Raw genomic sequence first — 20,734 nt, 5'->3', positions numbered from 1 at the left:
ATTGTCACTGTATTTTGATTTTTTTCATGTTCAAAAGATCAAGAATTTTTTAGAATAGTATATTACATTGTGCAAATTACGTGTATTTTGTAAATATTGTTGCGAATTCGTGCCCGCCGGCGTGCAGACGGCCACGTGACTCGAATCGCGGCACGTCGCCCACCGGACGGACAATTCAGTCGTGACCCTCTCGGACCAACGCCGGGAGCTAGTCACGGGTGGGGGTTTAACCCCACCACGATCGTGCCAATTGCCCATCCCGCGCAGGATAGGGTTGCTCGCCAAATTCAATCTACCTAAGTACCTGCGCGGATGGTCGACCGGGCGATAGTACCACGCCACAGGCTGACCCCGGACACGAACCGCTTAAGCGGTCCGTTCCGTGCTACAGTGATAACCGAGCGGTGTTATCGTCGGCCTTGACGGTTCCGATTAATTACTGGGCGTATTAAGCCCACTTCGAACCCCTTACGTGAAGCAGAATGGAGGGTCAATTAAAAGCAAGGAGACTAAGCGAAACGGGCACAGTTCAACATGCAAGCACTTTATTTACACGACACACGGAAAGCACACATATACAGTCAAACAGTCAAAATGCAAATATGGCAACAAAAACAAAAGCAACAATGACTCGGTTACTACCGAATATGCGTACACACGGCAACACTTATACAGTTCTACTTTACAGACGGCGCCAACACATTTACGCAAAAGCAAAGGAAAGAAGCCACCCTCATAGACAAGGGGGCAGACAGGCCTGGAGGCCAATATGTGCGCGTGACCTGGAGTAGCGGCCAGGTCTGCGAGACCGGGGGGGGTCCTACCCGCGTCCTCGTGACGCATTGGCGGACGAGCCGCAGATGTGGCCGCGTGGCTGTGCTCTGACTCCGTGCTCCTTGGCGGGTTTCGTTGGCACGACTTTTGGAGTGGGGTGTGAACGGGGCCCCCTTTTTGCACTATCTCAGCGCCGGGGATAGGGGGAATTGTTGATGCCCTGGGGGAGGAGAATGGCTGGCTGGCTTGGGTCCTGCGACGAGCGATCTCGCACCGCGACCTCGTCGCCGACCGCCGTCCTTCTCGCCTCGGACCCGAGCTCCTTTGCCTCTTCCCGCAACTCTCCTCAGCCGACTGCAGAACCCAACTCGCTGCCACACCGATGACTTCGCCACCCGACTCCACTCTCTGCCACACCGATGACTCGACTCACTCTGCCTTACCGACACACACTGCTACTGCCACACTCTGCCACAATTTGCCTTGCGCTCACCGTTTTATAGGCCGGCAGGAGAAAACAATATGCAAATATCCGGATCAGGATGACCTCGGGGGCGGAGCCACGCTTGCCCATTGGACGGAGGAAAAGTGGGCGTGAACCTCCCCTGATCCTAGAATTTGCATATATCGACTTCACACAGACGCGCCTGGAGGCGGGGCCAAGCCGCTCCGCGCTTGCTAATTGGACGGATCAGAAGTGGGCGTGTGGCGTTCTTGATCCGAATTCTTCGGAAAGGCCGCTATTTGCCTCGCGGCTCGGTGCGTATCGCTAAACGAGCCCAAGACAGCTCGACGCTCAGTGTTCACAGGTGGTGCGGGAATGGCCGTAGAAGGAGAGAGGTGAGGGTGGTGGAGGGTTTATCGGTGGTGGTTTGATGGTTATGGTGCCGTTTGGGAATGACGGTGATGCGGTTTGCGGGATTGAGTTGAAGGTAAAGGTCGTGGCTGTTGGCGTTGTTGTTGTTGTCTGAGGGTTGGAGCATGGTTGTTGTTGGTGACAATGGCTGGCGTGGTGGTTAAGGTGGTTGTGTGATGGCGGTTGAGACGTGGCTGGTTCAGAAAAACGGCTATCTCAAAGCGTCGTAGCCCGAATGAACCAAATAAAACCCTCTCGACAACGGATTTGGGGCTAACGACACATGTACTTAGAGATATCTCACCTACGGGCCCTTCATGGTGTAATGCGAATTTCCACAGCCGTAACAAGATGAACCAAAATTGTGCCAACTTGAGGAACCCCTAAATATCATGGAATTTTGTTCATTTTTGACCTATAAGTTCTTAATGGGGGTATTGGAACAAAGGCAAAATCAGGGAGCAGCAAAAATCAGACTTTCATATTTTTGGAACACCGAGTGAAGGGGTAGGTTGAGATGGTTCGAACATGTGGAAAGGATGGGGGTGTGCAGCTGTGTGAAGAGGTGTATAAAAATGAATGTGAATGGAAGGAGAGCAATAGGCCCTTTCGAGGAAACGTGGGATGTGTCGCTGAGAGACGATCTTTGAGTTAAAGGCCTAACGAGGGCAAGCAAAGGATTGTGTTGCCTGAAAACAGCCATGAGGTGAGTGTCCACTGCAGTACCATACATAAATTTAATACATCATTTCTTTTCTACAAACAAGGCCAACATTTGATCATGCAGAGATTTAATTTTTTTTTATTGTTATTAATTTTTTTTTGATAACGTGAACAAATTTCAAATTTATTTAATTTGACATCAAGCGGCACATCTTTATTTATGATGCGTACATTCAAACAATCACCAAAGAGAGTGTGGAGAAGATTCCTTTGATGTGGCATCTCGTGTATCAGCTGACAAAACAATAAAAGTATTAGTTGGAAAGATACTGGATCATTCCAAAACAAATCGGGACTGTTGAGGACGGTGTGTTACTGCACGTGTCCCAGACTATTTTAATTTAAACTATCCACCAACAAATAGAACTTCTCCAATGTCTGATGAAATGTACCCTTTTCCTAAGGAAAAGATGTCACATGATCTTAGAGTTAAAGGCCGAGCATGAGGGATAGCAAGGGATCGTGCAGTTTGGAAAGCAGCCTTTAGGTGAACCACGGCTGACACAGGAAAGTATGGAAACGGCCGTGAAACGATGATTATGATGATGACTACTGTAATGCTACAAAATAGCATGCTATACATACTAATCCACTTAAATGTACTGAGCAGTCACCTCCCCTCTCCCCACTCAACCCCTTCCCCCTTGCTTTCCATCCCCTGTTATTTGTTAGGTTATTTCTCCAAAATAAGGTCATTGAGTGGTTCCCGGTGTACGTACATCCATTAACATTTGACTCAAACATCTTCTCACAAACTACTCAACCCATTATGGACCAAATTTGGTACAATGCACCAGGGCAGCAAGGTCTCATGGGGTTGTGCTCCCCATTTGGATGTACCCCAAAAAGGAGGTGAAAGGGGTGTGGGGGTGCATTTCACCAAATATTGGAATTTTATTCAAAAATCTTCTTCTCAGAAACAGCCAAACAGATCCAGCCAAAACATGCTACGAAGCATCGGGACCATGCCCTAACCTTAACTTGTGCACCTCGTGGCTGTATCTCCCCTGGAAAGGATGCCATGGGCCCCCTCCCCGAATCGCTCATTTTCACAAAAACGTCTTCTCCAAAACTACCTGAGCGATCCAGACCAAATTTGGGACAATGCATCAGGACAGTAAGGTCTCATGAGGTTGTGCTCCCCATCTGGATCCACCCAATTAAAAGTGGTTAAAGGGGGGTTTTACCCCAAATATTGGTATTTCATTCAAAACTTTTTCTCAGAAACACACAAGCAGAGCCACACCAAACTGGCCATGCAGCATCGTGACTATGCCCAAACCTCAAGTTGTGCTCCCCATGGCAGTATCTCTTTTAAAAGGGGATGACTGCCTCCCACTCCTAATCTCTCATTTTCATGAAAACATCTTCTTTTCCACAACTTCATCAATTAGATTTCAGACCAGGTCATTCTACCTTGAATATGCTGCTTCTGCTCTCCCAACAATGGATGGAGGTACTCAATGCCAGAGCCATATCCCTGGACATATCATGTGCTTTTGACATGGTCTGGCACCCTGCCCTGCTCACCAAACTCCCTTCCTATGGTATCCACGGCCATCCCCAATCATGGCTCGCAGACTTCCTCTCCTGTCACAGCCTACGTGTGGCTCTAAATGGAGTTCTTTCATCCCCTCTTCCTGTCCAGGCTGGAGTTCCTCAAGGCAGCGTTCTGGGTCCTGTTCTTTTTCTGGTTTTCATCAATGATCTCGACGACTCTCTGGAAAATCCTCTTTATCTCTTTGTTGCTGACTCCACCCTCTGCCATACCATCCGTCATCCCTCAGACCGGCAAGCAGCAGCTTCTTCACTCCCTGCAGATCTGGATAAAATCACAAACTGGTCCAACACATGGAACATGTCTTTCAATCCTGACAAATCTCACACTCTCACTTTGTCTCTCTGAAAGGACCGTTTGGAACCACCCCCCCCCGCCCCTCCCATCTATTTTTTTCAACAATCCCCTTGAAGAAATCCTTTCATTCAAGCTATTGGGTCTCACTATTTCCCATGATCTTTCCTGGGAAAGCCACATTTCCAACTTGGCCTCCAAAGCCAGTCGCCGACTGGGCATCCTCCATCGTGCAAAGTCCTTCCTTGGCCTACCTGAGCTCCTGACCACATACAAAGCTTTCGTCCGCAGCCTGATGGAGTACTGCTCTCCCCTTTGGGCTGGGACTCCTGCCTCTCACCTTTCTCGGCTTCATGTCGTGGAAACCAAGGCATTTAGGATCATTGGTATCTCCCGTGGTGAGGCTGAGTCTTTGGGCCTCTCACTCTCTCACCGCAGGCAGGTCAGTGGTCTTTCTGTCTTCCACAGTCTCCTCTCCGTTCTCGCCCCCACTGATCTATCTCTGATATGTTCTCCCCTCCCCAGTATGCTCAAGGTCTGCGAGCAACCCCCTTCTGTAAAACTACCAAAATCACGGATCACTGCTCACCTTCACTCTTTCATTCCTCTTTTTTTTTTTCCTGCCTTTGGAATAAACTCCCACACTCTCTTCAATCCCATTCTTCCCTCCAGGTCTTCAAAACAGCTGTTCACCACCACCTCTTATCTTCCCCCATCCAAAACCATGATCTTTTCTACCCCCGTTAATCCACCACAAACCCATCTCCTTCAAATTCCCGACCTTCCTTCCCGAAAGTTCCCTGTCGTGTAAGGACCTGAAAGTCCCTTTGGTGTCCATCTTGTATACCCAGTGTTCCCTGCCCCATCCCTCTCCCTTCCACAGATCTCCTAATGTCTCTGTTCCCCAATGTTTTGTCCTTCCCTCTCCCACCCACCTTGTCTCATGCCCCCCCTTGTTGTGTGTTGTGTGTTAGCCCTCACACGAGCCTCAACAATGTATACAAAAATATATAAACTACCTGAGCGATTATGGACCAACTTTGGTGTAATGCATCAGGACAACAAGGTCTCATGAGGTTATGCTCTGCATCTGGATCCAGACGCAACTCCAAACAGAGCACAGAACTGCATGCAACGACAAGAGTACAGCATTTCTACCAGCCTTGAGAAGTTCAGCATGGATGCCATAGATCCCAGGAGCTATACCCAATTTCAACCGGTTCACCATAGCCCGGGTTTCCACAAACGGAGGTGGACCACAGTTGATTGGAGGGTCAGCAATCGGGATTGTAACCCCTGACATCCAACTCGACAGCTGGTGGATCAGCCTGGTCCAGCCGCTCAAAGTAACCGGCCCAGCGGGCCTTCACTTCAAACTCCTCTGTCAAGAGCCGACCACCCTCTGCTCTAACTGCAGTACACCAACAGATGGGCTTGGAGGAACCCAATGCACAAATTCTTCTCAAAGCAGGCCGAGAATCACTTGACCACAGGTGATGCTTTACCCCTTCACAGATTCCTCACGCATCGGCCTCCTTGTCCACCCTGAGCACATGTGCAGTTTTACACCTCAGCTGCATGAACAGCTCAGCTCTGCCATTAAGCCTGGCCCAATGACTGATTAATGGTATGTCCCTTGGGAGAAAAAGTTGTTCTTCGCTTGACGGGTGATTCCAAGACATCCACCGGCAACATCAAGGATGCTAGTCTTGAAGGCACTCCACAACTCTTCAGGATTCCTCGAAACATCCAAACTCCCCATATCCCCACTTGGTCTGTTCGCAAATTCCTCAGCTACCCTCTCATCCTTGAGCTTGCCAACATCCAGCCTCAGCCAGGATGATACCATTCTCTTGGATTTAAGGTGCAGCTTTAGAGTTGCTACAACAAGCCTGTGGTCAGTATTGAGGAACTGAGCACTCCGGTAGACCCTGCAGTTCTGGCTCATCCTCCAACGACCGTCAATGAGGACATGGTCAATCTCCTTTGCCACACTGCCAGCGTTGGAATACCAAGTCCAGCGATGAGCTTGTGGGCGCTGAAACCATGAACCAGCCACCCTAAGTCCATGACTTCTTGCAAAGTTAAGGAACTTAGTGCTATTCTGGTTCATAGTTCCTGACCCATGGGGACCAACACACCTCATAACCATCCCTATCAGTTCCAGTCGATGCATTGAAATCAGAGCACAGAACTGCATGCAACGACAAGAGTACAGCATTTCTACCAGCCTTGAGAAGTTCAGCATGGATGCCATAGATCCCTTCAGCTGCAACTTCAGAGTTGCTCAAACAACTTGTAGTTGGTATTGAGGAACTGAGCACTGAGGTAGACCCTGCAGTTCTGGAGCATCCTTCAGCAACCACCAATGAGCACATGGCCATGCTCCTTTGCCGCACCACCAGTGTTGGAATACCAAGTCCAGCGATGAGGCTGTGGGTGCTGAAACCATGAACCAACCACCCTCAGTCCATGACTTCTTGCAAAGTCAAGGAACTTAGTGCTAATCTGGTTCACGGTTCCAGACCCATGGGGACCAACTCGTGTCTCATAACCATCCCTATCAGTTCCAGTCGATGCATTGAAATCCTCCAAGACTAGAAGAGTATTTCACCTTGGGACTGATCAACCACAGACTCGAGCCTGCATAGAATGCCTCCTTCCCACTGAGCTCACTCGCTTCAGTCGGAGCATATACAGAGACCAGGGAAAGTCTCACACCCAAAGAATGACGAATCCTCGGTTGTTCGGTTGTTGATAATTCGGTTGTTAAGTCGTAATTAGGTTGTTGACCGGAGTTACCTTAATTATCATGGGAGTCAACTTGTTGGACACAGCTACAGAAACTCCTTGGGCATGATAACTGTCAGAGTGACCAGACCAGGAGTAGGTGTAGCCACCCACCATGATCTCACCACTATCCAGTGTCCAAACCTCAGGGAGTGCTGCAATACCGATGTTCAAATGCTGGAGCTCAGATGATAGCAGAAACAGATGATCATCTTCTACTGTATTAGGGATAGGACATTCCAAGCACCCACCTGATGGGACGACCTCAGGTTAACCCAAGGAGACCGGTGGATGACACCTTAGCACCACCCCCGACACACACCACCACAACCCAACACAGGAAAGTTATTACCCCATGTATTTCCTCCCATCATCAAAGAATGGGTGTCCCGAAGGCTTTGCCCCAAATCCCATCATTCAGTGAGCTGCTTTGTAAAGGGCAGCTGCATAGGAGGTGCTCCCCCAGAGTGGGCTTTCAGTTTTCTTTGTGTTTTTTGTTTGTTTTGCGGAATGAAGTGTTTTACAGTTGCTGGAGTGCAAATATTGCCATCAACCTAATCAAAAGTGACCCAACTGTAGGAGGACGTCCGCAGACACAGTTTGGCACCAGAAATGGATTGCTGTTGTCTTACAAGGAGCTCCTCTGCCCTTTGACAGGTTTTGTTTTTTATCCTGCTGGGTGTTTATATCATACACCCTCCTCACCAGGAAACCTGGTGGGGGGGGGGGACTTTACGCCCTCAAAGCTTATCCAGTCATGTTCATCACACTTTAAAGGAGAAGGGCACTCAGTAGAGCGCATACCTCCGCCACGCAATGCCTGATCCACGAGAACATATTGGGCCCATAAAATTTTTGAAATATGCTAATACAGTCGTATATCATTTTTGGCCCTATCTCTCAACGGTGAAGAATCCCTTAAAATATTCCAGTCGTCGGATTCGGATCTTCACCAAAATCTAATCATTTCGTCCTTGTCACACACCCAACCTGGCCACCAAATATCTTCCAGATCCATCCACAACCTTTTCAGATATCTTGCACACAAACAAACAAACGAACAGGCAGAAGGGGGTGAAAACATAACCTCCTTCACCTTCGGTGGCGGAGGTAATGAGAGTGAATATGAATAAATAGATGCTCGAGAATCAAGTTCTATGATTGACATTGTACAGCGGAAATTGCAGATATTTGCTGGAGCGATGAAGATCATACGACAGTCTATTTTCAGGACTCTTTGTGAATGAAGTATCCCCCCCCCCTCCCATTACGGATTGAAAACTATCTGGCAAAGCATCTTAAAAATACACTACTGCAAAAGTGTTTAAATGGAGCATTTAGAAATTAAATGTGACATCAATTGCAGTTAGTTGGGTCATTGCCCCTGCTTTTGCTGATTGTGACTTCCAGTATCCTGTATCTTGGGGCCTTCAGCTATACAAGGCTTCTGAGTGATTGGTTGAGGTCACCGACTGCGAAAGTACAGACAACAAACTTGGTGTGTGAAAATATTTGCTCATATAGGTTAGGTGAACCAAAATGATGAAACATTAGCAAATGCACTTTAAAAATATGAGTTGTTAAATTTCACATGAAGTGTTGCCAATCCGGTTGGAATAGAGCCTCGCTCTTTCAATTGTTTGTAGTTCTCTCCAAATTTCTAAACTTTGACCACAAACTTGAGCCTTTTAAAGTATTTATGTATGAGTTTCATCGCAAATTTTCAAAAGTTCATCCACTGTAATGGATGTGGCCAGATGATTCTCATTGAGTTGTCAAATTTAATGATTAATGAAAACATTGCTCAATAATGTAGGAAGTCTTGAAACCACTCAGAAAATTCTGATCTTGGCTCTTTCATGTGCATGCCAATCTCCTTGGCATCAACAGCACAACTTGATAGCTCCTTCAGATGTGGGATGTCACGGAAGCTTTTAGTGACCATTCTTTGAATAATATCTAGAACTGCCACTTTATAACTCCTGGCAGTATTGATTGGCTTACAAGATGTCCGGCTTTGACATAACATGGGACCGATGAGTTGCGAACTGAGTTACACGAAGTGTTCAATGTATTTATTACATATGCAGTTAGCTCTTTTTCCTGGGGACATTGTCGGTATCAATTGAATTGGCGTTTAAATTACCTGAACACGAAGCAATAAATGTGTGGGAAATGTCGCCGTGCATCCACAGGTTAAACCGGAACTCTGAGTAATTGTAAGCCCCCCCCCCCACCAATATGTCTCTCTACTACGCGGGATTGATGAGTAATGGACACAGTAACACGCCACATTCAATCTATTTATTACGTTAGCAGTTCGCCCTTTTTCCTGAACACATAGTCGGTAGCAATTGAATACGTGTTTAAATAACCTGAACACAAAGTAATGAATGTGGACACCATCAGCGGGATTCCCCTTAGTCTAATGAGGCCCCACACATTTCTCTATGACTCGGGATTCACAAGTTATGCACTGAGAAACTGGCCATGTTCCATCCATTTATTATGTACACAGTTGACCATTTTTCCTGGGCCATCATCGGTATCAATTGAATTGCTACTTCTGCACTCTCAAATGCATGCAGGCACAGCCAAGTGAGCCTTATGCAAATAAAAATAAAAATTCTAAAAGTTCTTAGATACAAATAATTAAATAATTCTGGCTGCCAGACCTTGTGGACTATTGAGTTGAAATTTAAAACATTTTCCCCATCTCGGCTCGATTATAATTGTGAAGATTCACATTTATTGATGCAGCGGTTCCAGAGTAAACATTATTTAATATTTTTCCTTCAATCCAATATAGCTGCCAAACTATGTGGTTGATCAAGTTGAAATAATTTAAAACCTTCATTCCACATGAATGTTGCATCATAACTGTGAAGATTCACATTGATTGATGCAGTGGTTCCAGAGTAAACATTATTTAATTTTTTTTTTCTTCAATCCAATATGGTTGCCAAACCATGTGACCTACCTCAAAAGGAAGTGGGACCTTTTTGTTCCTCATGGATAGGTGGTCATACCTGTAAAGTTTTGCCTCTATCTCTTTAGCCATTTCAGAGAAGAAAACTTTTTAATTTACTAATTTTCAATCCAGTATGGCTGCTGTACCACGTGACCTATTACATCATAAATTCATATTCCCCCTCTAATGGGGTAGGTGGTCATGCTTGAGTTTCATGTTGATTGGATAAGGTGCGTTTTTCTATTCAAGATGGCCTTAAACCCTGTGACTTGTGACATAATTTTTTACCATATATGCAGCTATGGTGTTAGATGATATTTTCAAAGTTTCGCTTTGATAGGGTAAGTGGTTCCAAAGAAAACATTATTTAATATTTTTCTAAAATCCAATATGACTGCCAAACCATCTGACCTATCAATTATTCATTAATATACTTGTATCCCCTACCCATGTAGAATATGTTTGTGAAGTTTCCTCTTGATCTGACCAGCTGTTCAGGAGAAGAAGATGTTTAAAGGTTTTACGGTAAATTCAATCTGGCCACCAAACCATGTGACCTATCAATGAGAAGATTATTTTTTTTTCAAAACAATATGGCTGTCAAACCAAGTGATCTATGACATCATAATATTTTTTTTCTAAGGTGAGTTGCGTAGATGATGCTCAAATTTCAAATTTTTCCGATGCGGTGTTCTCCCTGTCGAATTTCCACCGGGATACCACTTCACCAATGATGTCACAAAAAATCAGACATTCCCCATGTGGAGTTCTTGCCATGTGCCAGGTTTAAATTTTTTCCATTTCATGGTTTGGAAGATAGAGGTCCAAAGTTTTTCGGTTTTTCAAAGATGGTGCTCATACCACATGACCTATGATGTCGTCATTATCAATTAAGTATGCTATCAAAAAGGATACATACCATGGTGAAAATTTCGTGTTGATCGGCCTTACGGTTCCCGAGAAAATGAATTTTAAAGCGGAAATAAACCTGAAAATCGCCGGCGGAATATCAAAAATAATAAACAGAAGAAAGAACAATAGGTTTACCCAGCCTTGTAGGCTTGGTACCTTAATAATAATAATAATAATAATAATAATAATAATAATAATAATAATAATAATAATAATAATAATACGAGTTTCCTTGCAACCAACTTCAATCCAGGAGGAGACTATTCGGCCCATCGAAGCCTGCGCTATGATTGCCATCTTATGGTTGTTTGTGCTCTATCCTTCAAAATGCTGAGCATCGAGCAAGGTACCATTTTTAGTCTGGTACCACTCGGCCACGGTTTGAAACCGCAGACCTCCCAGTCTCAGAGTGGATGCTCTAATCATTACACCTCCGAGTCTGGTTTCAGGAAAAAAAAGAAATCCTTTGGATAAAGAAAAACCTCTTGTTTTCCATCAAATGCTATCCAGCTTTCATACTGATGCAAAACTTTGTGTTGTCTTGTGTGGGCAAAGTTGAAGTTCCATAAGTGGGATATAATGTCTCTCAGGAAGATAAGCTTTGTGGTGCCAAATGTGAAATATCATTTATATTATTGCTTTTGCCGAGTACATTGCTACAAACCTTTCTTTTCACTCCATCACTTGTGGCTGTCTCCTTTTTCTTTTTTTTCTGCCCATTTTGCTCAAATTCTCGTACAGACTGGTCTTTGTTTTATTCCATTAGAGATTAAGTTGCTAAATAAACACATAACTACTGAGGAATGCTTATTTTAGCTACTCCACATCTGCAAGTGAGTTTTTGCAACACACTACAGTCTTAACATCTATCTGTAGCTTGCTTTTTACTCGTTCTTAGCATGTAAAAGCTGCCTCGATATATCAAATTCTGCCAATGCTTTCTTTTTCTTTTTCTTTTTCTTTTTATTGTTTCTCTATTATCAGCTTTATCAGAAAATCACCATGTTTGGTCTGACAACGTCATTGAACTCTTCATGTACAACACGTGACACTTTTTTGCAGCAAAATTAAAGAACAAGTTGCAAAATTTGAATGAAAAACACAGAATCAACATTTGTTCGTCCAAGCGCCCTGAAATGGAGGCAAATTTTTGGCAACATTTTCACATGACCACAAACTACCTTGGTTATTGTTACCCCACACGTGCGAAGCAAAAATCGGGATTAACCAATTGGTTTACTTCTGTCTGTCTGTCCGTCCGTCCATGTGTCGACAAACGCCAGTTTATGATCGAGGAACAACTTGATTTACTTGAACCTTATTTCAATTGTTTTATGAACTTGAACACTGGAGAACACAAATCACCTTCTTACCGCTTCCAAAAAGCTCCAGTTTTGCAGTACAACTACATGGACATATTAAATAAGATGATGTGAAAGACACTCCGTCAATGGCTGTGAACTTCCTGAATTAATTTTTTACAAATAGTGGGGCAACTTAGCATAACAATTGTGCATTTTGTGAGGAAAGCACCAAATTTGGCACACGGGTAGCCTATCATATTATGAACAGATTTGGATATTGGGCCATCTCAAAATTTTTGATGGCAGTGGAAAATGGCTGCCACAGCCATCAGCGGCTGAATTTGAGATGGCCCAATATCCAAATCTGTTCATAATATGATAGGCTACTAGTGTGCCAAATTTGGTGCTTTCCTCACAAAATGCACAATTGTTATGCTATATTTAGCTAAGTTGCCCTACTAAAAACCTTTAAAGTCATTTTTAATTTCATTTCAATTGCATACAGTATGTGAACACTGTGTGGGGTAAGGTATGAACTCTCTTGTTCTTGTTTCTTCTGGAAAGCGCTACCGAGTTTGCGATCACGTTGAATAAAGAAAGCTTCTCAACTACTTTGCACATACTGTATTACGTTGTGTTAGCATCTGAATAAGCACTTCATTAATATTGTACCGAAATTTAAAAGTCAAAATGTATCGATGTAAACCATTGAGCACAACTCTAAAATGCTTAAACGTTTACAAACAACATTTCCAAATTCAATACATGGGATGCCAGTAATCAGAGTGTGGGGGGTTGGGCTACTGAAATACATTTGTATACATGATACTGATTGGACAAGCATTCTGTTCTTGAGTTCACCAACTTGTTTTGGAAGATGATGCATGAAAGCTCTGATGTGAAGGTTTGTGAGTGAGTGAGGGAGAGCCATAAACAATGTTATGAAGTAGGTTTGAGCTTTCTTTGTTTTCGTTACCACCTGGTTTTGTGAATATTGCTTCATGCCACTTTGAGCAATTTGTTCAACATGTGACAAAAATTTTATCAAAATCACTTGCTGCTGATCACATTGAGCCAACAAATTGAAGTCCAATGTTTTTCACAATTCTGCACCTTTTCATAGTCAGGACTTACACGACTTGTACAAGGACTGTGATCATCACCAGTGACTCGGTCAAGCCCTTTGTCAGCAGAGGACATCAATTAAAAAAGGGGGAATGAAGTCTCCTCCAATTTATCTTTTTGCTTTTAAACTGGAACTAATCGACAAAATAACGATTATTTTGAATGGTGAACTTGTGTGCCATTTTCAACTTCGAATGCATTTAAACATGTAAAGAGTTGTATTCTTTATCTTTTCTCCTGATATGGATGTGACTGGTTTCACAATAGATGATGAAAATGAAAGAGATTGAGCGACGGCGCCTGGGGAAGGACGTGAACACGTTTAAGCGACGGCAAGAAGAAGATCGGACAAAGCGTTTGCTGGAAGAGAGAATAAAGGAGAAGGCCGAGGAAAAATCAGCCCGTGAAAAGATCCTTAAGCAGATCGCTCTGGTGTGTTGGTCACTGCACTGAAACATAATGCAATCTTTGGTGTGTTCAACGTTTTGCCCATGGTGGTGTGGTTACACTGTCAATGATCAGTCAGGGTGATCCAGTTAAATTGTGAGAAACTGGTTAGCGAGAAATCTCGCGAGCGAGATGGTGTGTGTATTCTCTCTCTCTCTTTCTCTCTCTCTCTCTCTCTCTCTCTCTCTCTCTCTCTCTCTCTCTCTCTCTCTCTCTCTCTCTTTCTCTTTCTCTTTCTCTTTCTCTTTCTCTTTCTCTTTCTCTTTCTCTTTCTCTTTCTCTTTCTCTTTCTCTTTCTCTTTCTCTTTCTCTTTCTCTTTCTCTTTCTCTTTCTCTTTCTCTTTCTCTTTCTCTTTCTCTTTCTCTTTCTCTTTCTCTTTCTCTTTCTCTTTCTCTTTCTCTTTCTCTTTCTCTTTCTCTTTCTCTTTCCCTTTCTCTTTCTCTATCCCTTTCTCTTTCCCTTTCTCTCTTTCTTTTTCTCTTTCTCTTTCTCTTTCTCTTTCTCTTTCTCTTTCTCTCTCTCTTTCTCTCTCTCTTTCTCTCTCTCTTCCTCTCTCTCTTTCTCTCTCTCTCTCTCTCTTTCTCTCTCTCTTTCTCTCTCTCTTTCTCTCTCTCTTTTTCTCTCTTTTTCTCTCTCTTTCTTTCTCTTTCTTTCTCTGTTTTTCTCTCTCTTTCTCTCTCTTTCTTTCTCTCTCTCTTTCTCTCTCTCTTTCTCTCTCTCTTTCTCTCTCTCTTTCTCTCTCTCTTTCTCTCTCTCTTTCTCTCTCTCTTTCTCTCTCTCTTTCTCTCTCTCTTTCTCTCTCTCTTTCTCTCTCTCTTTCTCTCTCTCTTTCTCTCTCTCTTTCTCTCTCTCTTTCTCTCTCTCTTTCTCTCTCTCTTTCTCTCTCTCTTTCTCTCTCTCTTTCTCTCTCTCTTTCTCTCTCTCTTTCTCTCTCTCTTTCTCTCTCTCTTTCTCTCTCTCTTTCTCTCTCTCTTTCTCTCTCTCTTTCTCTCTCTCTTTCTCTCTCTCTTTCTCTCTCTCTTTCTCTCTCTCTTTCTCTCTCTCTTTCTCTCTCTCTTTCTCTCTCTCTTTCTCTCTCTCTTTCTCTCTCTCTTTCTCTCTCTCTTTCTCTCTCTCTTTCTCTCTCTCTTTCTCTCTCTCTTGTGATGCTTGGTTATTTTTGTCTTTAACATCTCCAGTATGTATACAGTAGTTTTGGGGTGGAGGCGGATTGGTGGGAGGGGTGTTGCTTTAAAAAAAAAAAACCTTTGTATAATGCCAGGTATGAAGACTTTCAATGTGCACCAACTTTTCTGGAGATGTTTAGTGAAACAAAGGTCATATTGTAAATGCTGATAATTACGAGATTTTATTATCTTCAAATTGCTCGCATTATGATAATGATGACACCTTTTAGCTGGAAATGTAGGTTCAAGAAGATGAAATGAAGTCATATCAGAAGGCCATCTCCATGGATGACACAGAAGCAGTGTCATTACCTCTGAGCTATCTGGCCTGTGTTGGATTCTTTACCCAACTCAAAACTGTCAGATTGGTGCTTTGGAGGCAGGGTGCACTTCACAAAGTGCACCGTCCCTCAGATGGATGTTCAGCCTGGGACTTGTCTATTAGTTGGAGTTGGTGGATGTTAAAGATCCCACATTGTCGTCAGACAAAGAGTAGGTGACTTATCACCGGCACCATGGTGAAATTCCGACTACATATACTGCTTGAAAGGCAATGACTAACCACCCAGTATATTACTTGCATCAAGATGCTCGGGCAGCAATGAAACTGCCTTCAGGTAGATAACTGCAAAAGAGAGACTGCCAACGTCAATGAAGAGATACCATAGCCATGATCGAATAGTTCTCACATTAGTTTGAACTGTAATCTAAAGGGGAAGTTGCACGTGGTAAGAAGTTGGATCTAACTTGTTCTACCTCATCGATGATAAGGTAGCACGAGGACAAATCAGATGGTAATAAATGGAGGGAAAGGGGCAGTGTTTAAGCTGTTTATTTGTGTTGAGCCCACAGTATTGGAAAACGCTCATTTTACTGTAGTCATACATACTGTCATGTCCACGCCAGTTAAGACCGACCTGGACGGATAGCTGAACAGTTCTACCTTGGAGACAAACAACACGTGATCCTTGGAGATTATAGCGTGCACAGGACGGGAACTGTGAAGCACGCACCAGACGAGTTCACCAGGACTGAGGACAAGGGTTTTTACTGCAACCCACAAGGAATAGACAGACAATCTTTAATAAATCGTTAATCTTTAATAAATAGGGGTGTAATGGACATAAATCACATATTCATCAGGGAAATAAATCAAACGTGATATTAAAGCCGAAGTCGAGGCGCTGCTACACACAGTTACAAAAACGGATAAGGGGCAAAGACAAAAACAAAAGAAAAATCCCTCCTTTCTGGAACTTAGCTTGGGATCCAGAAGTGATATTTTGGAGCTTCACGAACGAACCCGCATCGTCCTGTGCGGGAAGCCCGCAAAATGGCGCCAAGCCACTCTCTGGGCGGGAAACGTACCGGAGGCAATTTGGGCAGTGATATTCAAACCAGGGCCCAGAAACCGCTGTGCAGCAGCTTTTCATGATCGCACTTGCCGACGCCACTCCTCTGCAAAATGGCGCTGCCTTCTTCCCTGATGGCACAATACGAGACTCCGAGACACGGTCTTGCACTACCCAGCCGAACAGTCAATGCCTCGCATCTTGCACCATCACATGCAAATTCACACGAACAACAGGATTTGTGCTGCCTTTTCCATCGTGTCGAGGGCGGCCAGCCGGAGCCTCTTTCTCAATCGCGTTCCTCACAGAACCTCCCTTCACACTCCTGTTTGTGTCCTGACTGCCGATTGTGCCTCAGTCCTCGTCTCTACACCAGGTCCACGCACCACAATGGCCCGCCTTCCTTCTCAACCACACAACGGAATCATGCCGAGTTATTGCTGAGAGGCGTGCTCTTATTTTCTCAAACGTACGCGCTTTGTGACTCAGCCGAATAGTAATGGCTAGCGTTTTTTTTTTCCCCAGCATGAGAACAAATTCGCCTCAGCACAAGCATGAGAATCATGGTGCCTTCTTCACCGTGTCGAGGGGGAGCCAGCCTGTTTGATAGTTTTTTTGCCTCCAATCCATACCTCACACACACTCTTCTCGTCTCTCGTCCTTCTGACACCCTGCCCATCCATCATCCACCCCAGAGGTGTGGTTTGCTAGTTGTCATTCCTGGAGGCACGGTTTTGCCTGCTTGGCACGCTTGGCTCGATTGTTGTTTTCAGGACGTGATTCTTTCCAATCGCCGGTCTTGTAAATGCAAAAACATAGGAAAAGGTCACAGGGAGCAGTCACAATGGGAAAAAGTATCCTTAAACCCTATCTAATTAACACAGCACAACCCTCCCCCCACCCCACCCCCCCCCTCCCGTGCAGTGACACATAACCACTTAAGCTGACAGTTTCCCTAGTTAAGTTACATCAAAATGTCTCCTACTTGTCCACTGGCCATGCTATTCTATATAATCCTACCTTTGCTCTGAAATTCCTCCATCTACCCCATAAACATAAACATACATAGCGTTCCTAAAAGACCCGGACCACTTTGGTGATTATATTTTGTACCACAAATTATACCTTTTGGTTTATGTGATTTATCCATGTTTCAGGCATGATCCTTTCTTGGAAGCAAGAGGGTTTTTTTGGGGTCATCTGTGCACTATTTCTAGGATCGGGCAGAGCGTGCAGTGCGGTACGGCAGAGAGCGGGCAGAAGGAGAAAAGGTTCGGACGGCAGCCCTGGCTGTGCGCACAGCTGAAGAAGAGGAGCAACGGCTGCGAGCCCAACAGGAGCGCAAGTATGAACCCCATTTGGGAATGCAGCAGACTCGATTAATTTAAATCATTGGCTCTTAACCTGGGTGGCACGCCCCCTCGGGGGGGGGGCATGAGTAATTTCCAGAGGGGGTGCGAGCCCAGAGAAAAAACTTGGAATTTCTCTTAACAAGTGTTTGCATAATATCGTGATGAACATTTAAAAAAACCAAAATTATCGCCTTTAATAATTTTCGTTTTCAATTCGCTACTCGGCCTCCCATTTTTGGTTCACGAAAAAATATTTTCACAAAAAAAATAAGTGACCACTATATTCGTTATTGTTGTGTGTCTGTCTGTCTGTCTGTCTGTCTGTCCCGAGCATAGCTCCGTGGGTTTTGATCCGATCCTGATAAAATTTTGGTGGGAGGTTTATATCATGATCTAGTTGTGTTTTCCTGAGAATGAGCGTGGTGCACCCATTATGGGCGGAGCCACGCCCAAAAAACGTGTTTTTAGGAGGTAGCTGGTTTCAATTTGCATCTTCTCCTAGGGGGTTTGTCAAATCTGACAGGGGTTTCGGTATTTGGTTAGCCCCACGGAGCTCGATTTTTTTTTTTTTTATTTATTTTATTTTCATCCCAAGGTCAAGGTCACAAGGTCACAAACTTCGAAAATTGCGAATTGTGTTTTTAGGGGGTAGCCGATTTCAATTTGCATCTTCTCCAAGGGGGTTTGTCGAATCTGGCAGGGATTTCGGTATTTGGTTTGCCCAATGGCACCTGCATAGCCCCACGGAGCTTGATTTTTCATTTTCCTCCCAAGGTCAAGGTCATGAACTTAGAAAATTGCGAATTTTTACATAAAAATCCATCTTCTCCTCGGAGTTTGTCGAATCTGGCAGGGGTTTCGGTATTTGGTTAGCCCAATGGCACCTGCATAGCCCCACGGAGCTCGATTTTTTTTTTTTATTTTTTATTTTTTTTTTTTTTCATTTTCGTCCCAAGGTCAAGGTCACAAGGTCACGAACTTAGAAAATTTCGAATTTTGACATAAAAATCATACGACTGCCCAAACTTTGAGAGCTAGGATGACAATATTTTTAATGCATAATCTTGAGGTCATTCCCCACCTAGAGTCTTGAAACCATTTTGCTCTATCTCGAACACCTTGCCTGTGTTGCCCCCTTCAAGTCTGTTTTTACGCTGATTTCATCAAAGTATGGATAGTCCTAGGAGTGTGAAATCCCATATAGCCTACATGACGTTATATTGTTCCTGCAATGTTCCAGAGGAAGTTTTGCACCAAAGGTCATAATCCTTGACCTTTGACCTTTAAAATTCACAAAGGTCAAATTTTCAAAGTTGTGGGAATCGAACCGGGTTTTCGACCTTCTTCGACGAACTAACTCCAATAAGCTATAGCACATATCCTGATTCCTTATTTTAATGTCCACAGCATTGTTTTGTGACCTTTAAAGGTTATGCAAAGGTCAAATTTTGAAAGTTGTTGAACGAAACCGGGTTTTCGACATTTTGCAGCTAATAAGGCCTTAGTTATTTTATAACTTGGTTTACGGATCCGCCAACGGTATATTTGCCGAAATGAAATATAAATACAAAACACATTTTTAGCCTTTTTAGGTCATCTCTTCAAGCATGACCTAATAATATTGGTGTTGAGAGGAGAGGTGACGATCCGTCCGTCCGTCCGTCCGTTCACAATGAAGTTGAAGCGGGAGATCTGGTCATTAGTGATCCTGATAGAGGTCGATGAGACGTACACGATGGTATGACTTTCAAGGTTACCGAAGGTCAAGGTCACGAGGTCTTTGAAGTTGGGAAAATGACGATTTTCAAATTCTATCTCCTCCGCCATTTCTCAAGCGATCTTGAATTTGATTGTGGCATATGAATCTATGGGACAATATCTAAATTTTGATCAGGCCGGATTTTAGATATTCGCTTTCGTTTTCGTGTCACGTGACTTCAAATTTGGCAAAAAATGCGAAAATGATTTTCAAAATCTATCTCCTCCTACAATTCTCAAGCGATCTTGAATTTGATTGTGGTATATGAATGTATGGGACAATATCTAAATTTGGTCGGGCCGGATTTTCGATATTCGCTTTCGTTTTCGTGTCACGTGCTTCAAAGTTGGCAAAAAATGCGAAAATGACTATTTTCAAAATCTATCTCCTACATTTCTCAAGCAATCTTGAATTTGATTGTGGTATATGAATGTATGGGACAATATCTAAATTTGGTTGGGCCGGATTTTCGATATTCGCTTTCGTTTTCGCGTCACGTGACTTCAAAGTTTGCAAAAACTGCCCCACCTTCAGGAGGCTATATATTTTCTCGCAGAGATGACCGTCACTCCCGCACGGGGGTAATTTTATATTTATACATTTTCCGCCGAAGGTGCAAAAGTTTCAAAACCTGAAATGTAAACCTCGGCATTTATTTTCAAAATATAATTTCGTGCGCGTGCGCCAAAGTGCCGAGTCACCTTTAACTGAGCTGCGCAGTCTTCGGTCATGGCGTCTGAGCAGTGGCCAGCGTGGTTCAGATTGACTGTTGTTTCTGGGGCGAAAGTGATTGTTTGTTTTTTTTTTTCTTTTTTGTCCATACCTTGTCGAGGCTCCTGTGAGAGCTAACACACAACGCACATTATGGGGGACATGAGACAAGAGAGGAGGGAGTGGGAAGGACAAAACGGTGGGGAACAGAGACATTAGGAGATCTGTGGAAGGGAGAGGGATGGGGTGGGGAACATGGGGAATAGAAGATGGACATTACAGGGACTTTCAGGAAGGAAAGCAGGGAATTTGAAGGAGGTGGGCTTGGGTGGATTATCGGGGGTAGAAAAGATCGAGGATTTGGATGGGGGATGATAAGAGGTGGTGGTGAACAGCTGTTTTGAAGGCCTGGAGGGAAGAATGGGAATGAATTGAGTGAGGGAGTTTATTCCAAAGGCGCGAAAAAAGAGGAATGAAAGAGTGAAGGTGAGCAGTGATTCGTGATTTTGGTAGTTTTACCAGAAGGGGGTTGTTGGCGGACCTTGAGCGCCCTGCGGAACTGTGGTGGGGCCAAATCGCAGAGAGAGCGGGGGGGGAGGGGGGCGAGGCTGGAGAGGAGACTGTAGAAGACAGAAAGAC

The 20,734-nt window shown here is 44.1% G+C and overlaps 1 protein-coding gene across 1 annotated transcript in view; it reads left to right on the top strand.

Moving 5' to 3' along the window:
- UBXN4 (UBX domain protein 4) overlaps positions 1-20,734 on the top strand; it is a 77,044-nt gene that overhangs the window by 30,304 nt on the left and 26,006 nt on the right. The window contains exons 8-9 of the mRNA XM_085870020.1: positions 13,575-13,739; positions 17,491-17,618. Of these exons, the coding sequence (XP_085726146.1) occupies positions 13,575-13,739; positions 17,491-17,618 (293 nt within the window). The remainder of the gene's footprint in view (positions 1-13,574; positions 13,740-17,490; positions 17,619-20,734) is intronic.

The sequence above is a fragment of the Eptatretus burgeri genome, chromosome 2 (assembly GCF_056783735.1).
Source record: "Eptatretus burgeri isolate ZD-2024b chromosome 2, Ebu_testis_v1, whole genome shotgun sequence".
NCBI lineage: Eukaryota > Metazoa > Chordata > Myxini > Myxiniformes > Myxinidae > Eptatretus > Eptatretus burgeri.
The sequence above is the reverse complement of the archived record's forward strand: the minus strand, read 5'-3'. Positions and strand labels throughout refer to the sequence as shown.